Raw genomic sequence first — 17,003 nt, forward strand, 5'->3', positions numbered from 1 at the left:
ATCTCAGAATTTGCTTCACAAGGTTTTATTCAAATGCAAGGGCAAAATTGTAAATTAAAAAAGAAAACAAAACATCAGAATAAATGAGAATGCTAGGAAAAGGCAAACAGGTATTCTTGGAACAGTTTGTTTAGTAAGTCCACTGTTTTAGGCAATCAATCTAAACTCATTGTCACCAATGAAGAGGCTTCGTTCCTTTTCTCATATTTCGTTATTTTGATATTGCACTTCTCAAGTGACTGACAGGTATTCAGACAAAGGATCATATAGTCAGCCTGTCGATTACAGGTCTTTATAGGAAGCAAATGCATCAGAAAAAAAGATTTGGCTGGAAACACGTTGGAAATAAAAACAGGACACAAAGTAAGAAACTAAGTGCAAAAATACAGCTGTGTTGAGGTTATTTATAGATAAAGGTAAGTGCACATGTCAGTCAGGTAAGAAACAGCCGGTTCACAGGTGTGAGCCCGCGTTCCCAAAAGTTTTAAACACACTGCTGACCACAGATAAGAGGAGCAACATAACTTTTAGCACTAACATTGGAGAAACTTTGTCCTGGTCAGTTATAGTGAAGTCGTGTAAGGTCTGAGTTAGTCTTAGGCTAAAGTCGGGTCAGTGTCTGTTTCATGCTACATGATGAGGGTACCATGGAAGATTGTTGCGCCTCAGACTGGCTCTGCCAGGAAAAAAAAGAAACCATCTTAAGCACTGAGCTACTTTCAAGCTGTGACATATACACCCGTGCCTGTTCTTTCTGCCTTGTGATTAATCTGTGAATGGCTCCCAACACAAGCTTAAGAGAAAAAGCACTCTATTTTTTATAATTATTATTCATTTATTTATTTATTTTTGCATTAAAGCTGTTTAAGACAGTGCATGCTGAAGCTCTTCCAAGCTCAGAGCCACACTTGTCAATCCACGTCTTTGTGCTATGTTTATGCAGATTCTTGTACTGTCTTTCCAAAAATTCAGGACTGAGTTTGTTCAGTGCTTTTAAACTTACTTAGCTTCTAAATATATATTTTCCCCCAGTGGTTAAAGCATAATAATTGTTCCTGTACAGATAAAGTGATTTAGAATTTGTACTATGTATCATCAAAGTGCTCACACCATTTTCTGTCACTGAAACGATTTTGCACATGTTGGCTGTGAATTTAGAGTGTGAGTCCATGTGTGCATATCTTCACTTCCAGCACTGTGAGTAACAGGCCTCCTACTGTGTTCTCCTGCCCACTGAGTGCAGGGAGAGAAATTTGGAAAAATGCAATAAAGAGGAGGAGAGAAAGTGGAGAAGATGGCAGGAGAAACCGCATCAATCACAACCGACTGCTCCACGGCCCACATTGACTCCCCACAGCGCAGAGAGAATCTAGTCTCCTACGTACCATCCATCACTCAAACAAGCATGACCAGTTCCACTCCTCCACCGTGACTATGCCTTATGTGAAGTTTGGGAATCACCAACTGAATCTACCCACGAGCACCACTGACACTAACCTTGACCTCCACCTCACCAAACAAACTTCAGTGACTCCTCGTCCAATCCTCTCTAACCGTAGGTGTCCAGCTTCAGATTAGAGATGCTGTTAGATGTGACAAATAATGATAAACCTTACTGCACCCTCTATTTCTTCCACCCGCCCAGCCATATGCTGCGGTCGAACAGATGGGTCGATAAATATTTGCTCACTCAGAGAGGCTGTGAGAGTCGGGAGTGGTGAGGGCCAGAAGAGGACAAGAGAAAGGGGGAGGGGCGCAAATCTGGTGCCACAGAGGCAAGGATTTAAAGATGAGCACTGGTCCTTTTATTGTCAGACACGCCCATGCCCACGTGATGGGAATGGGCCAAAACCAGATGGGCAACATAGTGAGGGGGCAGCTTGATGAAAAATATCAGATGCTGTAATGATTTACAATCTGGACACTAAATCCAGTGATCCCAGTTTGAACGTGTAAACTATTCATCGCTCAGTCTCCCAAAAACTTCAAATTACCAGCAACGCACAACTTTTATGCTGTAGGGTGAGTGAAGAGGTCACACACCTCATCAGCACTTTCCATATACAGTTTCACAAATAAGTGTCAGTGCAGTATGTCAGCGAGACAGTACATTTGATATAAATAAAAAAGTAAACATGGAATCAGTACAGTCTGATGATGGGAACAAAACCACAGTGACATACAGTAGTAGTAAAAACATATTAGCTAACCATCGTGATGATGTAGTGTGAAAAAGAAACTGAAAACAGATTGACCATAGACCTTTGGAGCGTTTGGTGAGTTGGTGATAATTGTTGTGACTCTCTGGCGTAGTCACTGGGTACATGTGTGGCTGGGATGTGTGTGCTTGAATGCGTGATTGACTGTGTGTGTGTGTGTGTTTACAGTACAGTACAGTGTGTGCAGTGCCAGAGGCTGAAGTCATCTGTGTTATGGGTGCAGCCCTGAACCCTAGCTTTCCCAGTCGTGGGCGGCCAAACCATCGTCGTCTGAGTCGGACTCTGGTGAGGCCTCCTTGATGCGGCGCAGCGCCTCGTGGATGCTCCTAGTCAGGGGGTCGGTGGAAGGCGGGAACTCTCCCTGGTCTTTTCTCTCTCCGCAGGGAACGCGACGAAGTTTTACCCCCTTACGAATTTGGGCCAGGATGCTGTTTGGGTCATCGTCACAATTGGCAGGAAGCAGGGAACGCTGGTCGACCTTCCTCAAATGGAAGCTGCCTCTCTTCAGGGAGGCGAGCACCTCGTCCATGGGGGAGCTTACTGTATGTGAGCAGGGGAGAAAAACACAGACTATGATTGGCTGCTGTAACTAGCTAATGTGAATACTCAAATTATTTTGCTTATTAACAGTCCTGGTACCTTTTCTGTTGTGGACGTCAAACTCTGGGGTCTTCCGCAGCTTTTTGCGGGCGCTCACCAGTTGGCTGCTGTCAAAGAAGCGAGGGATAAACGGGCCAAGCGGGGAGAGAGCGAGCTCTTCTGATACACTCTTCCCCTCAGCCTTCTGCCCCCGCCGCCCCGGGCTCCCAGAGGGCGACAGCTCCTCCCTTGTCGGTGGTGGGGGTGGAGGGGGTGGTGGAGGAGGAGGGGAGATAGGGGATGCCAGAAATGAAGACAAGGAGCAAGGAGAGCAGGAGGAGTCTGCAGGACTGGGCACAGGCAGCGGCGGAAGCGATGCCGTGTGCGCCGTCGTGGGCTGAGTGGTGAGCGTGGAGCTGGGGCTGGGGTCCGTCTGCACGCTGGTACTTAGACACAACGGCTGGCCCTGCTTCTGCACACAAACAGAGTCCGCGCACTTCTCACTAAAGCTACTCATTTCCACGCTTCTTCCCTCTTTTCTTGTGCTGTGAGCCGTGCGTAGCCGAGTGGACTTCAGAATCACCTGACCCGGGTACCGCTAGAAAAAGACACAAAGGTGTAGGTGAGCAAAAGATAATTACATATACTGAGACACCTCCAGTGAACAGGAGGGCACATACCTGTTTGAAAGTGCGTAATCTGTCCAGTGTTCTCTGCCTCTCCTGGCTTACTCTGCTGCTCTTCCTTTTCTCATCTTCCTCTTCTTCATTTTTCAGCTGGTAATTCATGAGTTTAGAAGAGGAGAGAGATGATGGAGATGCTTTAGCAGCAAAAAGTCCTATCATTAAAAAAAACCTAAAACAACTTCTACCTGGGATGTGGGGTCCTTTTGGAGGATTTGGCGTCTCTGCTGTTTCTGAATGTGGTTGGAGACACAGATTTCCTATCGATACACACATCATCACCAATTTAAACAATCAATAAAAACTCACAGTCATGAACATACCATAATTATATATATGTATACACATATTTGCTTGGAGACACGTGTCTTTATAACTTGTTGTAGAGAAAATCCAAATATCTAGCACAGAAGAGCTGAACAGGATTGCAACCACAGTATTAGCAGTCACTTCTTCATTTTGAATAGCTTCATGATCCAGGCTACACTTCAGGAATGAAAATAAAAGCGAGTAAAGCACACACACCCTCTTGTTCTTTAGATAGGAGCGTTTGGCAGTGATGCGCCCCCTCCTTGCCTCCAGCTGTCGAGCGCTGACCTGAAGTCTGCGCAGCTCTTCTCTCTCTGCAGTATCGTCCTCTGTTATATCATCCGCACTTTCAAAGGTGTCATAGTACACCACTTCATCCTGACGCTCTGAAAGCACACATACACATAAATATAAACCATTAATGTACAACCAGAATTCAGAAAGTCTTACAGCAGTTAATATAGCAGAAATTCTACTTCAGGACTCTCTTTAAAACAGGATAATTAAGATCTTGCAAACAAAAAGTAGCTGCAGTAGAACCTGTCATCTGTCTACGGATGCTATCTAACTGAGCAGTGAGGAGCAGCTCTTCACACTGTAGTATCTCAGCCTGGATGTCATAGAGCTGAAGCTGGAGCTCATAGTACTTGGTCTCCATGTGGTCTAAGAGGGCCATCGCGTCCTCACTGCTACACAGACTCTGCATCTGGAAGGAATGAATGCAAAAATAGAAAACGGTCACAAAACAAAGCATGCTTAGTAAGAGTGCCTGGCAGTTTCATTTGGTCGTGAGCGTGTTACCACACCTCTTCTCGAAGTGTGTGTTTCCTCTGCTCTAGACAGATCTCCCTGGCTCTCTGGAGCTGGAGGGTTTCCTTTGCAACTGAGTAGCGCAGCCTCTCCATGCGCTCCACCGCTGCCGTCCACGAAGACTTACCAAACTTACGCTGATCCAACTTCATACGCTCGAATACACCTATCGACAACAAAACACATTGCGCAGGTGGCTGAGTGAAACGTGAGAGTGACTCATTCAGTCTCATCCTCTGGTACAGTGTGTGGGCACGTCACCACAATTTCTTTTCCCTCTATGTGATGACTAAAGTCTAACATAAAAGGAAGGCTCCTTACAATAACACAGAGGGAGACATCTATTGGCCACATTTGGATATTGCAACTACTTTCTTTTCAGTCATCTCTTCAAGCAATTTATTTACTTGATTTTTCATCTGATGAATTTGAGATAATAAAAGAATGAGTCAGCTGTGAAGGAAAACATGAGATAAGAGGGACACAATGTGGAGTGACCCTGCACTGACAGAAGCTGCTGGCAGAGCTGGTTGATCAATAGGTCGTCCTTGTTTCCTCCTGTTTCTGTTAAAGCACAGCTGTCTGCAGTGTCTCATTAATACCACATCGCATTAGCCCTGGGATCAAAACCACACACAGGTCAATAACACGCCAATGTCTCTACTATGTGTGTGCGTGTTCTCTGTTTGATTATTCAAAGTCATCCTTCTGCTGCTTTATCGACTTGACGTGTCAGTGATGGCAGACCGTACCTTTCTGGGCTCTGGCAGTGATTTCAAAGTATTTTACAGTAAACTCTTGGATGTTGAGGACGGCCTCCTGAGCCTTCTTCTGCCAGTCAGAGTCTTCCTTTTTTAGACCTTCAATGCGCCTCGGGCCCAAGTAGTCATTCTCCATGGAAATCTAACGAGAGGATATGCACACATTTTTTTCAGCAAGATTAAAAAGCAACATTTAATATTTTTCTGTGAAGAATAAAATCTAAAGAAAAGTAAGTTTGTTTAGCTTTTTAATAAATCTTCTTAACACTTCTCATAATAACCCTTTGGATACAGTATATAGTGTGCTGATATTAAAAAATGAATAGTCATTGAATAAGAATAATAAAAAAAAAGATTAGGAAGCAGCTCCTGTGTACAGAGTGGAGCCAAATCTCAATGACAAGTTAGCTGCCCATTCATAAAAACATACACCTTTAAGATAGCACTGCTTCTTTTCTATTTGAGATCCAGAGTGGTGGTGGTCTAAACTCCAAATATCACACATTACTAAGCTACTGCCACTTAGTGGTAAAAGCAAAGTTACACAAATGGTTCTCCTAAACTTTGGAGTCACTGTGGTATACATAACAGTACAGATAATCTCCCCACACATAAAATCTGTGTGCAACGGTTTTAAAGTTTAAACACACACTCCATTTAAGTGCTTTTACCACAAAAAGCAGGCCTGGAGGGGCAGCCTCATCTCCCACGCACAGAAGTACTGGCAACTGTCATGAAATTCCATCGTCTCTTTTAGTTTAGTTATTTTTAATTACTGTGTGCACAGTCAAGTGAGCATGTATGCAAGTAGACATCTATAACAAAAAGTAGTGTCAGCTTCACACGATCACTGAGATTACAAAAGCATGTGCGATGATGAAAAACAAATTTAGAAAAAACTTAAATCTTAAATGTTTCCGTTGTTTTTTTGGTTATGTTTATGGAAGATAGAATAATGTCAGTTAAGCATGTAAATATTAATATCAACAAATACAGTATGAATTAATGTAATATTGTATTTATCAATATCATAAATACAATATAAAGTTGTTTTTTAATAGCTTAACTGAAAAGGCTAAATTTTCATATATCCATTACATGTAAAGTTGATATTTCAGGGGTTTTATGTTTCCATTTTGATGAAGTCAGAAATCCACTATCTAAAATTGTTAGAATACTTCATATAGATTTTTATTAAGTTACTATTAAAACACTCTAAAAAACTCTAGTTCAACATACGCAGCCACAATAATGCAGTCCAAATTACTTTTATTACTTTAAGCCTCAGTCCTGAAGGCTAGATGTTCGCACAACCTCTGTACTCCTGAACCCAAGACAACATCAGATACATCTCACGTAGGTGTAAGAAAACAATAACTGGACCTCTGCTCGCTGGTCCAATGTCCTCTTTTCAGATTAAATCAATTTTGGTTTCATTTCCAATCAAAAAAAATGGCTTGAAATATTTCACTGAAAGTTAATCTTCTAGAATTAAATTAAAGGAAGTCTGAACTATTTTACAACATTCACATTTTTTGAGATGCACAAGTGCAAATTTCAAAAACTAATTAAAGATTGGATCAGTTCAGCATCACACCATTTGTCATTTAATTATCACATTGCAGCATCATGTCTTAGAGAGTTAGACACCAAAAAAGAATAAACAATCCATCACTAATGTGGAAAGCAGGAGAGTCCTTTTTTTTACATACATACATACACAAACATACACAAGCTGTGTAAACCAACCATAAATAACCAATCTAAATCTTATATACATAAAATACAGGATAACAGAAATGAAATGAAGTGAAATGAATACCACAGAAATCATAAGACAAACAAGATTACAGAGCTAAACATAAACTGGCTGACCCTTATTAACCTTCCATCTCTATTCAGCAGTGCACCAGTATCATTTGCCACTGCAATTTCCTGAAGGTTTTTTAATAAAAAATATTCTTCCATATTAATTTGTGCTACTATATAGCTAAGGTTACAGGATATAAATAAATATTTCACAAGAGGATCTCAAATGCTCTCAATCTATATGTTAACTTGGGTACAAAAAATATGTATAAAAAGTTCTTAATTAAGATTCATCTTTCCAGAGTTTTTCACTTCACAAAAAATAACCTTTGATCAAGTGTTTTGATATTAAATGCTACTCCATCACAGAGTAGACAGACATCAGTCCTGCCAGTTCTGAATCATCAGTTAACCTAACATGCATGAACATCAGAAGAAGAAAGAGCACTTACTCTTGTCTAACCATTTTGTGAAGATAAAAGAACTTAGTCACTGAAAGTCTTGCTGTGTAGTAGCTGCAGATGCTGTAGGCTATAAATACACCCGGATGTTTGAGTGTAACCCACTCCTGCCTCCCCCACTCTGGTAGGAGGTTCCATGGTGTAATGGTTAGCACTCTGGACTCTGAATCCAGCGATCCGAGTTCAAATCTCGGTGGGACCTGCATATTTTGTAACCTCTTTCTCCCCTCTTGTTTTCTGGCAAAGCCTCGATTCTGCTGACATACTGTTGAGCAGACTAAATGCACTACAGAAAAAATCCAGAGAGACAAAAAGGGAGGTTCTGCTCTACTTATCAGAGTAGTATATGTATGCATCTATACCATACCCATACATCCGACCGACTATCAACATAGAGGATTAAAGTTGCTAACACTCTCTGTCTTTAGTTGAAGGACTGTGATTGACAGCAGCCACACGTGAAGTGGAAAGCTTTACTCAACAATCCATCCTTCCATTCAGAGTGGTCCTTTCTGAATAGTAACAACCTCTATTGATTTGTGCTCCTGGACATAAATTTTCCACCCTTATTCCTAAGAATTAGTTTCACTAAAATACCTGAATTCACTGAATGTGGTGGAGTGATTATGCTCACAGCAGAGACAACAGTTTGACTCATACACATAAGATTTTTTTTCTATTTCATTTGTACTATTATTAATACTAAAAACTATTAATTCAATATACACAATATTTAATATTGATTATTCTTTGTTATTAAGCTGGACTCAATTAGGTTTATACAACAAAAAATACTCAGGGTTAGAAAAAGGTAATTGTTTGAGATAAAGTACAGCGATTGTTACTTCTTTCATGGTTCAGATTCCTGGTTGCCAGGGTGACAAATCCCAGCTGAACAGTGTGGACAGTATATTGTACGTGCTGTAGACATAAAAAATACTTCCTACTGATTCTGTTTCTTCATTAGGTCCTATAGGTTTACCTGCAGTACACCTATAGGACCCCACACAACATGATTTATTCATGTCTCTGTGAGAATATGGGCAATTGGAGATGCATTGACTCTGACAGCATTTCACTCACACACCACCAGAGGTTTTTCAGGTACTGTGGAAAACTTAGAGGAAGCGGTTTTGATCCAAGGATGGGAAAGCTGTTTTTTCTTAGTAGATGGATATCAAGTGGCAAAGTTAATATCCATCTAAAAGACACTGAGGTCTTATTATTATTGATGTGCTGTGTGTGAGTCATGGAGCTAAATATAAATGTGCCATCAGCACTGCAATGATTGAACAAAGCTTTTCCACCATTTATCCATTCACCAGCATTCATCTTCCCTTTGCAATTAGATCCGTCTCATCCCCCTCCCACTGTGTTGGAGCTTATCAGAAAATACAAGATAATTTGTAATACCATAATACATCTTCGTCAAACACACACATACACAGTGTTGCAGACAAATGGAGCAGGCTCTATTTTAGGAGACATGAGAATTTCCTGTCAAGTCCATTGTGTTTTATGATCTGTCCACGTCACTGACTAAATGCAGAAATAATATGTAATTTAAACATAGCAGCTAAAGAAGAGGACAGAAAAACCCACACAACTCCCATGATCTACAACAACAATTTGTGTCTCATTTTATTTTTATTTCCTCCTGGTTATATGTCACCAGTGTTCTTTTACCCCCTATGTGTAAAATGTTTGTTTGCATGCATACTATGTAAGCTACTTGTCATGGATTGACTGAAAGGGCTGGGTAAAATGCCAAGAGGTCTTGCAAAATTACTGGGTCACTAAAGGATTTAGATCCAAACCTAAGTCCAAACAAATTCCCACAAAATATCAAGAATGCCTCTCTGATTCCAAACAAGGGGAAATTGTTACCTTGATCTGCTGCCTGCGTAGCATGGCTAGTTCCCTCATGTCTCTGAAGGGCTGCAGAAGATACTGGTACAGCTGTGTGGAGGCCTCCAGCAGACCTCCGTAGGCCTGGTCTTCTTCCTCATATAGCTCCAGTAACTCCACCATACTGTCCATGGTCTTGTGCTTCTCCAGCAGCTGCATTTAATACGTACAAGAAGTTATTTTTCTTAACATCGACAACTTTTAAAACACAAAGGAAAACAGCACACATCGAGCAGCTTACAAACATACTGCAAGTAAGGGGTATTTCCATGATTGTTAAAATAAGGTGGGATTGCACAAGAGCAAGGTGGAGGGGGCATCACAAGAGACCAGAATATTTAATCAGAAATGAAGCGTAGAAGAGCCTGGAAATTGTTTTATATTGAATAAATTATAAAGTATTTAGCCCTTTTAATTTAGTTAAAAAGCCTTAAATCTGCTTTTGGAATATAGTACAATATATCTTAGCAAACATACTCAAAACGTAAAGATTAAGCAGTGTCACATATATGATATCCTAATTATTTATTTCATTAACGACTGTATCACTTCAATCTTGCAGTGAGATGTGATACTGAATACTTATACACTGTTGGATACCTTTATTTGCAATAAAAATGCCTTGTATAATATATATATTTTTTCAATCTGAAAAATAAAATCTAAAGCTTTAAAATACATGATATGAATGGGATTTGAATCCAAACAGAATAGAAGGGAGTAAAAAGCGAGAAGATTATGAGTGAAAACTATGACTAGACTACAAGGATGCTTTGTGTAACTGTAAATAACAGGGGTATATCTGAGCGCAGTCTCTTGCTGCATAGACTATGGCTAAGTGAGCAGAGTCATTGCAGCTGCTGGGAATAAGATCGATACACGCACATTTTTGCCAGACTGAATAATCCTGTAGGCTACCAGCAACACCAAAATAAGCATTAACTCATCCCTCAAATGGAGTGAGAGGATCGATAGGCCAGTGTGTGTGTGCGTGCATGTGTGTACGTGTGAGATATCTGACAAAATAAACAACTTCTGTTTTTGAATGAGCTATAGAGCGCTGTCACTGCAGTCCAGGGAGCTCAGCCTGTGATAAACAGTTGAATAAGATCAGCAGCTCCGCAAGGATGAGTCGAGCAAATGGAAATCCCAAACTGATAAACACTTACTGAAGCAATCAGAGGGATGGCTCGGCTGTTTAATGTTTTCAGATCAGGAAAAGGGCAGTAAGGCAACACTTCCTCTGTCTGATTTTCTGCCTTTTTTATTCTGACAGCGGGAGTGGGTGTGGGACCGTCTGGGTGGAACGACATGGCTTCTCTCACTCGTGTGCGCTATTCAGTCTCTCTTTGCTGCCAAAAGCAGAGCAGAGAGGAAATGCCTCGGCCAGAATAGTCACATAAGCACATCAGTATAAATGCATGTCGTTTCAACTCTAAGTTAAAAAAGACATGAAATGCATCATGCTGTGACTGCAATCATAAACAGAGCATCTTTAAGAGGAGCCTTCTATCCTTTTTCATTGCATTTGCAAAATGAATATAAGTGTATTGTAAGAAATTGTTTCACTAAAATTCGTTTTTAAAATAGTCCATGTAGTTCAAAGAAATCCGGGTAACACACCAAGGTTTATCTACCACTTCCACTGTAACGTTATGAAGAAGTAACACTGTTGAAAACACTTCCATTAAGGGCCTCTCTCACCTGTTCCCTCAGGGGCCTTCTCTCACTGTCTGGCTCCACAAGTCAAGGATGCATTAATCTACCGCTGCTGATTAGGAGCACAATGCAAGAGCCAGTGAGCATCAATACCTATTGCTATTATGAGCTTTTAACCAATCATTAGCTGCTGCTTAAGTGTGTCAGAGGAGCAGGCCCAGAGCATGGTTTCTGGAGGGTGTCTGCACTATTAGTCAGAGTCCCTGTCAAACATTAAATCATTGCAATTTGAAATGAGTGATGTTATTAAAATAAATATTACTCCTTTTACTTCAAAACATCTTTAATTAGCATTTATTAAATAAATGTAAAATTCATTTTCAAGGCCACAAATCAGTCAGGCTCATAATTTCAAAATGAGTTAAAGGTCATAAACATATAATGAGGTTATGTGCTCCTCCAGCATGAATTATAGTTATACTGTTAACTTTATGGCTTACAAATTCACCTCACAATCAAAAGAAACCAGTTTTGATCCCAGGTTTGTGTGTGTGGACTGGACTCGCTCAGCTGTATAAGCAGACTGCTGACTCGCTGTGAGTTTAGTACTCCACACAGCACACTGCAGTGAATTTTTATTTTTAAAAAAACTTTGCTCTCTGGTGAGACAGCATTATTGGGTACTCCACCTTATCTCTGGAGAAAAGGAAAAAACTGAAGCACTCTACCTGTCATTGACTGGGTGTCTCTTGTATTGCAGAGGTTATACTGTCTTTTTTTTTAATTTTTTTTACCTCCCCTAACTTCATGTGATCTGGTTTTCTCACACTTCAGTCCCCTTAGAGTTTTAGGTGAGTGAGATGGAGTTTTTCCTTCCCACTGTCGCCAAGTGCTTGCTAATAGGGGGTCGCCTGATTGTTGTGACAATATAAAGCGCCTTTATTTATGGAGTTCTAACTTACAACATTGTTTTTGTGAGTTAGAACTCTATAAATAAAACTGAATTTGACTGAACTTTGTTCTTTCTTTCTAACCTCAGAAACTAGCTTCCTACTCAAAGGGAACGTGATTCTATGTGTCTCCTCTCATCCTGTGACGTCTGTCCTGTGACAGTAGTGGAAATGAAATGCCTTTTTGTTTTCATTAATTCTGGGTTTATTATTTTTAGTTATTATGCATCGTAGTGTTTTTGAAATTATCATTTAAAAGGCTATACTGGAGGACACATCAGTACCCCTGGAACTTCTAATTCTTAGCTTTAATGACAAACAACACACAGTAATGCAGTATAATATATGCATAGAACGATAGATATGCAAAAATAAATAAATAAATAAATTTAAAAAAAAATAAAAACTTCCAATCTAAACTAATCAAGCAAATAAATCTGGTTTAAATAGTTCGGCCATTTCTGTTGAACTCTTTTTTGTGTGTTTTAAGTGTGCCTGCTATAACTGTCTAACCTACATAGAACAGATTTATTATAGCAAATGGAAATGACCAAATTAGCCTCTCTGAAGAATAAGCCAGTGTTTGTCTCATGAGTTTTATTGCTGTATTCATGATTATTCAAAGCAAACCCGGAGTTAGTGTCCTGTACAGTGACTATTATTCTAGCAGTTCTACATCCACTTTGGGGGGTTTTGTGCCTTCAGCATCCTGGTAGAAGAAAGAGCTCCAGCTTGCATACTGGACTTTTTTTTGAAGTCTTATTGTAGGTGAATCCCGTGTAATATTAGTTGGGGTTTTTTTTTCTGAGTTTGTGTGTTTTTGTGTTGTTAAATTTTATACATAAATAAAATAAATACCCTGAGCAATGAATCGGGTCTGGTAAGTGCAGCGCATCTTAATTTTCCAGATGTGCGGAAACACTTGTGTCACAGACAGGCTGTGGGAGGATCTCAAAACTCACCTCCTGCAGATGTTTATTTGCTCGGCTGAGCGCCTCTTCGTACCCGGACTGCCTAAGTTCGCTCAGGCTTTCGTAGTACTCATCAGGGTCGTCATTTTCCGTGAAGAGAACTTGGGAAAGTATCTTCCAACCGCAGGTGTCGAGCGCGTGACCCAAGTACACCTGTAAATTGAAGCACAGCTCGTCCATTTCTGTTTCGGATACTTCCGCCGGGCCGAACAACACCGTCCACATCCCGGCCGGCTCCTCCGGAAACACCGGCAGGCATGGCTCCAGGACGGAGTTTATCGAGCACAGCTGCTGGTGGATTGACCGAAGGTCCTGAAAGGAGAAAAGTCCGGCCCAGCTGCAGTCCTCCCTGCTCAGACTGTCCAGCTCCTCCAGGTCCAGGCAGTCCAGTGATAGAGACAGCTGGTCCTCTCTGAGTGATTGTAACGCGTCGGTGTCGGGGCTAACCCGCGAAGCAGCGGGTTTAGTCGCAGTCTGAATTTTGACAGGACTATGTTTTGACAGGGACTTGGTTTTAGGGCTGCATGCTTTAGCCTCACTGGCTCCTTTGCTAGACGCTATATCCCTGACGGGACTTTCGAGCCATTTTGTTTTGTCCCCATCCAGACCAGTCACCTCCACAGGAGGGTCCCTACCAAAGCTTCTCCTCTGCACCGTCCTGTTATGACACGTAATGGCAAATTTGCCCTCCACCTCATTCCAAGCGACGATGAAAACAAATTTATGCTTCTCCTTCTCCTCAAACGCATTCGGGCGAACGGCTACCCACCCCGACTCCAAATTATCCTCCATTGTAAAGGACATCTCTGTCAAGTGATGAAACGGGAATATGCTGCGGTGGCACTGTCTGGCAGTGGGGCGTGAAACGGAGAGCCTCACAGCGCTGTAACGTCGTTTACCAAACCGTTTGCTCTCCGAGGAGATTTCGCCTGCGGGGCTATCCTCCTTCGCTCGAGTGGATGAATTTGAAGCAGTGCGGTTTCATGTCCCATCTCTGGCCCACCTGCTTTCAACTTGGACGTCTATCGCATCATCGAGCAGCCGTTATCTCTGCCATTAGCTTTCCCGGCCGTTAAAGACTCGGCTCTGACACATAACAGGCGCCCGAGTGTTTACCAGTCCAACGGTCGATCCGCCTGTCAGCTGGGTTCCGTTATTTTCTAGGCTCCAGAGCCCCTTTCTAATCATGAAGCACGACACCAAAGCAGACATCGTTCGGATACGCCACGCCGAGAGCACACATGAGCGTTACACGGGGCTCACTCCGGTCTGTGTGAAAGGGTAGCATCGTCTCCAAACTCACATTACCATGTTGTCTTCAGTGTTCGCCCAGCAGGACCACAGACGCAAAATATGATGCCTTCATGTGCACTGAGATATGTCGGAACTATATTGATAAACTTGGAGACACGGGGAAATAGGCAAAACTGAGTGCTGAAAGCTACACTGCGGTCTATTTATGAAAACATTGGAGACTTTATGTAAATAGGAAGAGCGGTTTGCATTAACGTTTGTAATCCCATGGAAAGCTGCTTTAGCAGCAGTTACTTACCATGTTACTACTGATTGCTATACTAATGCAAGCCAGCTTTGAGGACACTGAGTCTGCATTGCTGTATCCCAAAAAGCACGTGAACGCAACATTAGAGATTCCGCTTGAGTAGGGCACGTCGAACAGTCTGGTAGCTTAGAAAATAAAAACAATGCAGCTTTTTTCCGAAATTAATTAAATAATAGTTAGATGCACAGAATAATAACTTTTAAAAAATATTTCACCAATTAAATTGACAGCTCATTTTCTGAAGTAACTGAATGACCCCATTTCTAGAAGGCCCCTGAAATCATCTAATATAAAATAGTTCATTCCCTCTTACTTTTTAGAGGAAGGGCAGGAAGCCGAGTGAACCTATTTTATGTTCAGTTCACCAGGGATCAGTGGGATGACTCATACAGACAGCCATTCACACCTACAGCCAAGTCAGAGTAGCCACTTATTAGTTTAACCCGCTTGTCTTTGGACTGTGGGAGGATTTAGTTGCCATCATAATGATGATGTAGTCCAAAACCACTAACCTTGAAGTAATAAAGTAGTTGAAAAAAAAAACTGAAGAAAAGAATGTGCCTCGGCTTACATGGTTAAATTCAGAGGAGGGAACTGGTATTGAGTTACACAGCTCCTGTTGTTTACACGTTGGCTGGGCTGTTACAGAAGACGGGGATGGAAAATAGCATTCCCCATTCCCCACAGCCTTGAGATAGATAAAAGTGAGTCCCTCACCAGGGTCTGTTTCTCCTAATAATGCAAAGAAAAAGACGAAGACTGCCTCCCACCACAACAACCTATAGAGCACTGTGTTTGCATTATTAAACAGATCCCTGGGACCTCTGGGATCCTGTAGTTTTAAAGACGTTCATTTAAAAATACTGCAAAATGCTGAACATTTACGACTATCAGGAGCAAGTTGGGGTGATTTCGGATAGACGGCTGAACATTTCTGAAGAACCGCGTGTTCCTTTTTTTTTTTAATCTTCTTTTGGATTTCACTGGACTACCGCCTAACAAAACCTCCATATTAACAGCCCAGTTTATTTCCAAATACCTGAAATCACGCACTGGTACAGTCACGTGCATTCACACACAATGAAACACAGAACCCGTTGGTTTAGGGGACTCGGTTAAATGGGATTTACTCAATCAATTAAATGAAATTAATAGAAAAATAAAACCTTATTTTGGCTTTTGAGTAGAGTGCGCCAAAGGGGATTTTGCGCAGCAATTTTGCGCAAGTCCTGCGCGTGCATACCACCTACGCGGGTAAAGGGTTCCATGGTGTAATGGTTAGCACTCTGGACTTTGAATCCAGCGATCCGAGTTCAAATCTCGGTGGAACCTGTCGCTTTTCACTTTGAGATGGCATCAAATTGGCTTACTATTGAGTCCATCATCCATAATCAGGCGACGTAATCGGCATAAAAAGATTCTTACGTTATACAGATTTAGAGTTTGTAATGTGTTATGGAAATTTGGGCACCTGCATGTGTTTAATCCTGCTTGATGTTAGATCAAATTGCGAAGTTTTTGTGGTGTCCTGCTTTGGGAGGCTATTGCCATTTGCGACTGTTTGGAAAACCCTACCTCATTCAACCTAAAGCGTTTACCTAATCAATCGAAGAAGTAAGAATGGCTTCAATAAATTAATCCAGTCAGAAGAATAAATGTCAGGCATAGTTTACATATAGAAAAAAATTCATGTAAAATATAGTGTTTCAGTTTTAACGGTGTCAGGTGTAGAGGTGCAAATTACACAGCTGCTTACACAAATCATAATCTTGGATCACAACTGAACCTCATCCTGCTTTGTTTTGTTTGATGGACCTGAGGAAGTCGAGGCGAGATTGTCAGTTCAGCGTGCAGGGGAAACACCTTGGGTCACATCTAAACTCGTGGTTCATTGTATGATTTATGGCATCGTGTCTAACACTTTTACTCTCAAGAGCAAATACTTGAAAATAGTAGAGAGAGAATGATGAGACAAAACTTTGCAAGTAAAGGAATAAAAGGCGTATTTCAATAAACTGTGTTTGTCTTGAATAAAGAATACTTTTGTTTTTGCATTTAAAAAAATGTACATTGGTTCCATACCACTCTTCAGCCACTAATATTTTTAAAAAGCAAGTATTTCATTTCATATACATGCGGGTTAACTATAGTAACTATGGTAAACGGTATGATAAAGAAAACAAACCTGTTGTATTTGTCCACATATGTGTTTTCCCTCTCGACCAGCAGGGGGCGCCGCATCCCTTGATGTGTGACAGGCAGAGCCTTGGAAAGTTGAAAGTTCAGTTGAGCATTGGTCTGGTCACAGGCAGACGTGTGACGT

General features: G+C 41.3%; 1 protein-coding gene and 2 non-coding genes across 3 annotated transcripts; 2 read left to right on the forward strand and 1 right to left on the reverse strand.

Moving 5' to 3' along the window:
* Positions 1–9: 9 nt before the first annotated feature.
* On the reverse strand, positions 10–14,498 carry LOC146506888 (junction-mediating and -regulatory protein-like). The gene is made up of 10 exons (XM_085179654.1): positions 13,111–14,498; positions 9,519–9,692; positions 5,353–5,503; positions 4,597–4,766; positions 4,331–4,496; positions 4,007–4,176; positions 3,670–3,741; positions 3,479–3,574; positions 2,859–3,396; positions 10–2,759 (listed from the first exon to the last, which is right to left on the reverse strand). The coding sequence occupies exons 1-10, from the start codon at positions 13,921–13,923 to the stop codon at positions 2,452–2,454; spliced, it is 2,658 nt and encodes an 885-aa protein (XP_085035780.1). The 5' UTR covers positions 13,924–14,498; the 3' UTR covers positions 10–2,451.
* Positions 7,762–7,833, forward strand: trnaq-cug (transfer RNA glutamine (anticodon CUG)). Its single transcript has one exon. It is a non-coding gene; the product is annotated as a tRNA-Gln (tRNA).
* Positions 14,499–15,940: 1,442 nt separating the features above from the next.
* trnaq-uug (transfer RNA glutamine (anticodon UUG)) lies at positions 15,941–16,012 on the forward strand. The gene has a single exon. It is a non-coding gene; the product is annotated as a tRNA-Gln (tRNA).
* The last annotated feature ends 991 nt before the right edge of the window (positions 16,013–17,003 follow it).

The sequence above is a fragment of the Neolamprologus multifasciatus genome, chromosome 12 (assembly GCF_963576455.1).
Source record: "Neolamprologus multifasciatus chromosome 12, fNeoMul1.2, whole genome shotgun sequence".
In the NCBI taxonomy this organism is placed as follows: Eukaryota; Metazoa; Chordata; class Actinopteri; order Cichliformes; family Cichlidae; genus Neolamprologus; species Neolamprologus multifasciatus.

Excerpts from the sequence above, each read along its gene's own strand:
- LOC146506888 (XM_085179654.1), bottom strand. The coding sequence starts at position 13,923 with ATGTCCTTTACAATGGAGGATAATTTGGAGTCGGGGTGGGTAGCCGTT. Across the intron at positions 3,397-3,478 it reads GATTACGCACTTTCAAACAG|CGGTACCCGGGTCAGGTGAT; the intron begins GTATGTGCCCTC and ends GTCTTTTTCTAG. Across the intron at positions 2,760-2,858 it reads TGACGTCCACAACAGAAAAG|TAAGCTCCCCCATGGACGAG; the intron begins GTACCAGGACTG and ends GCTCACATACAG.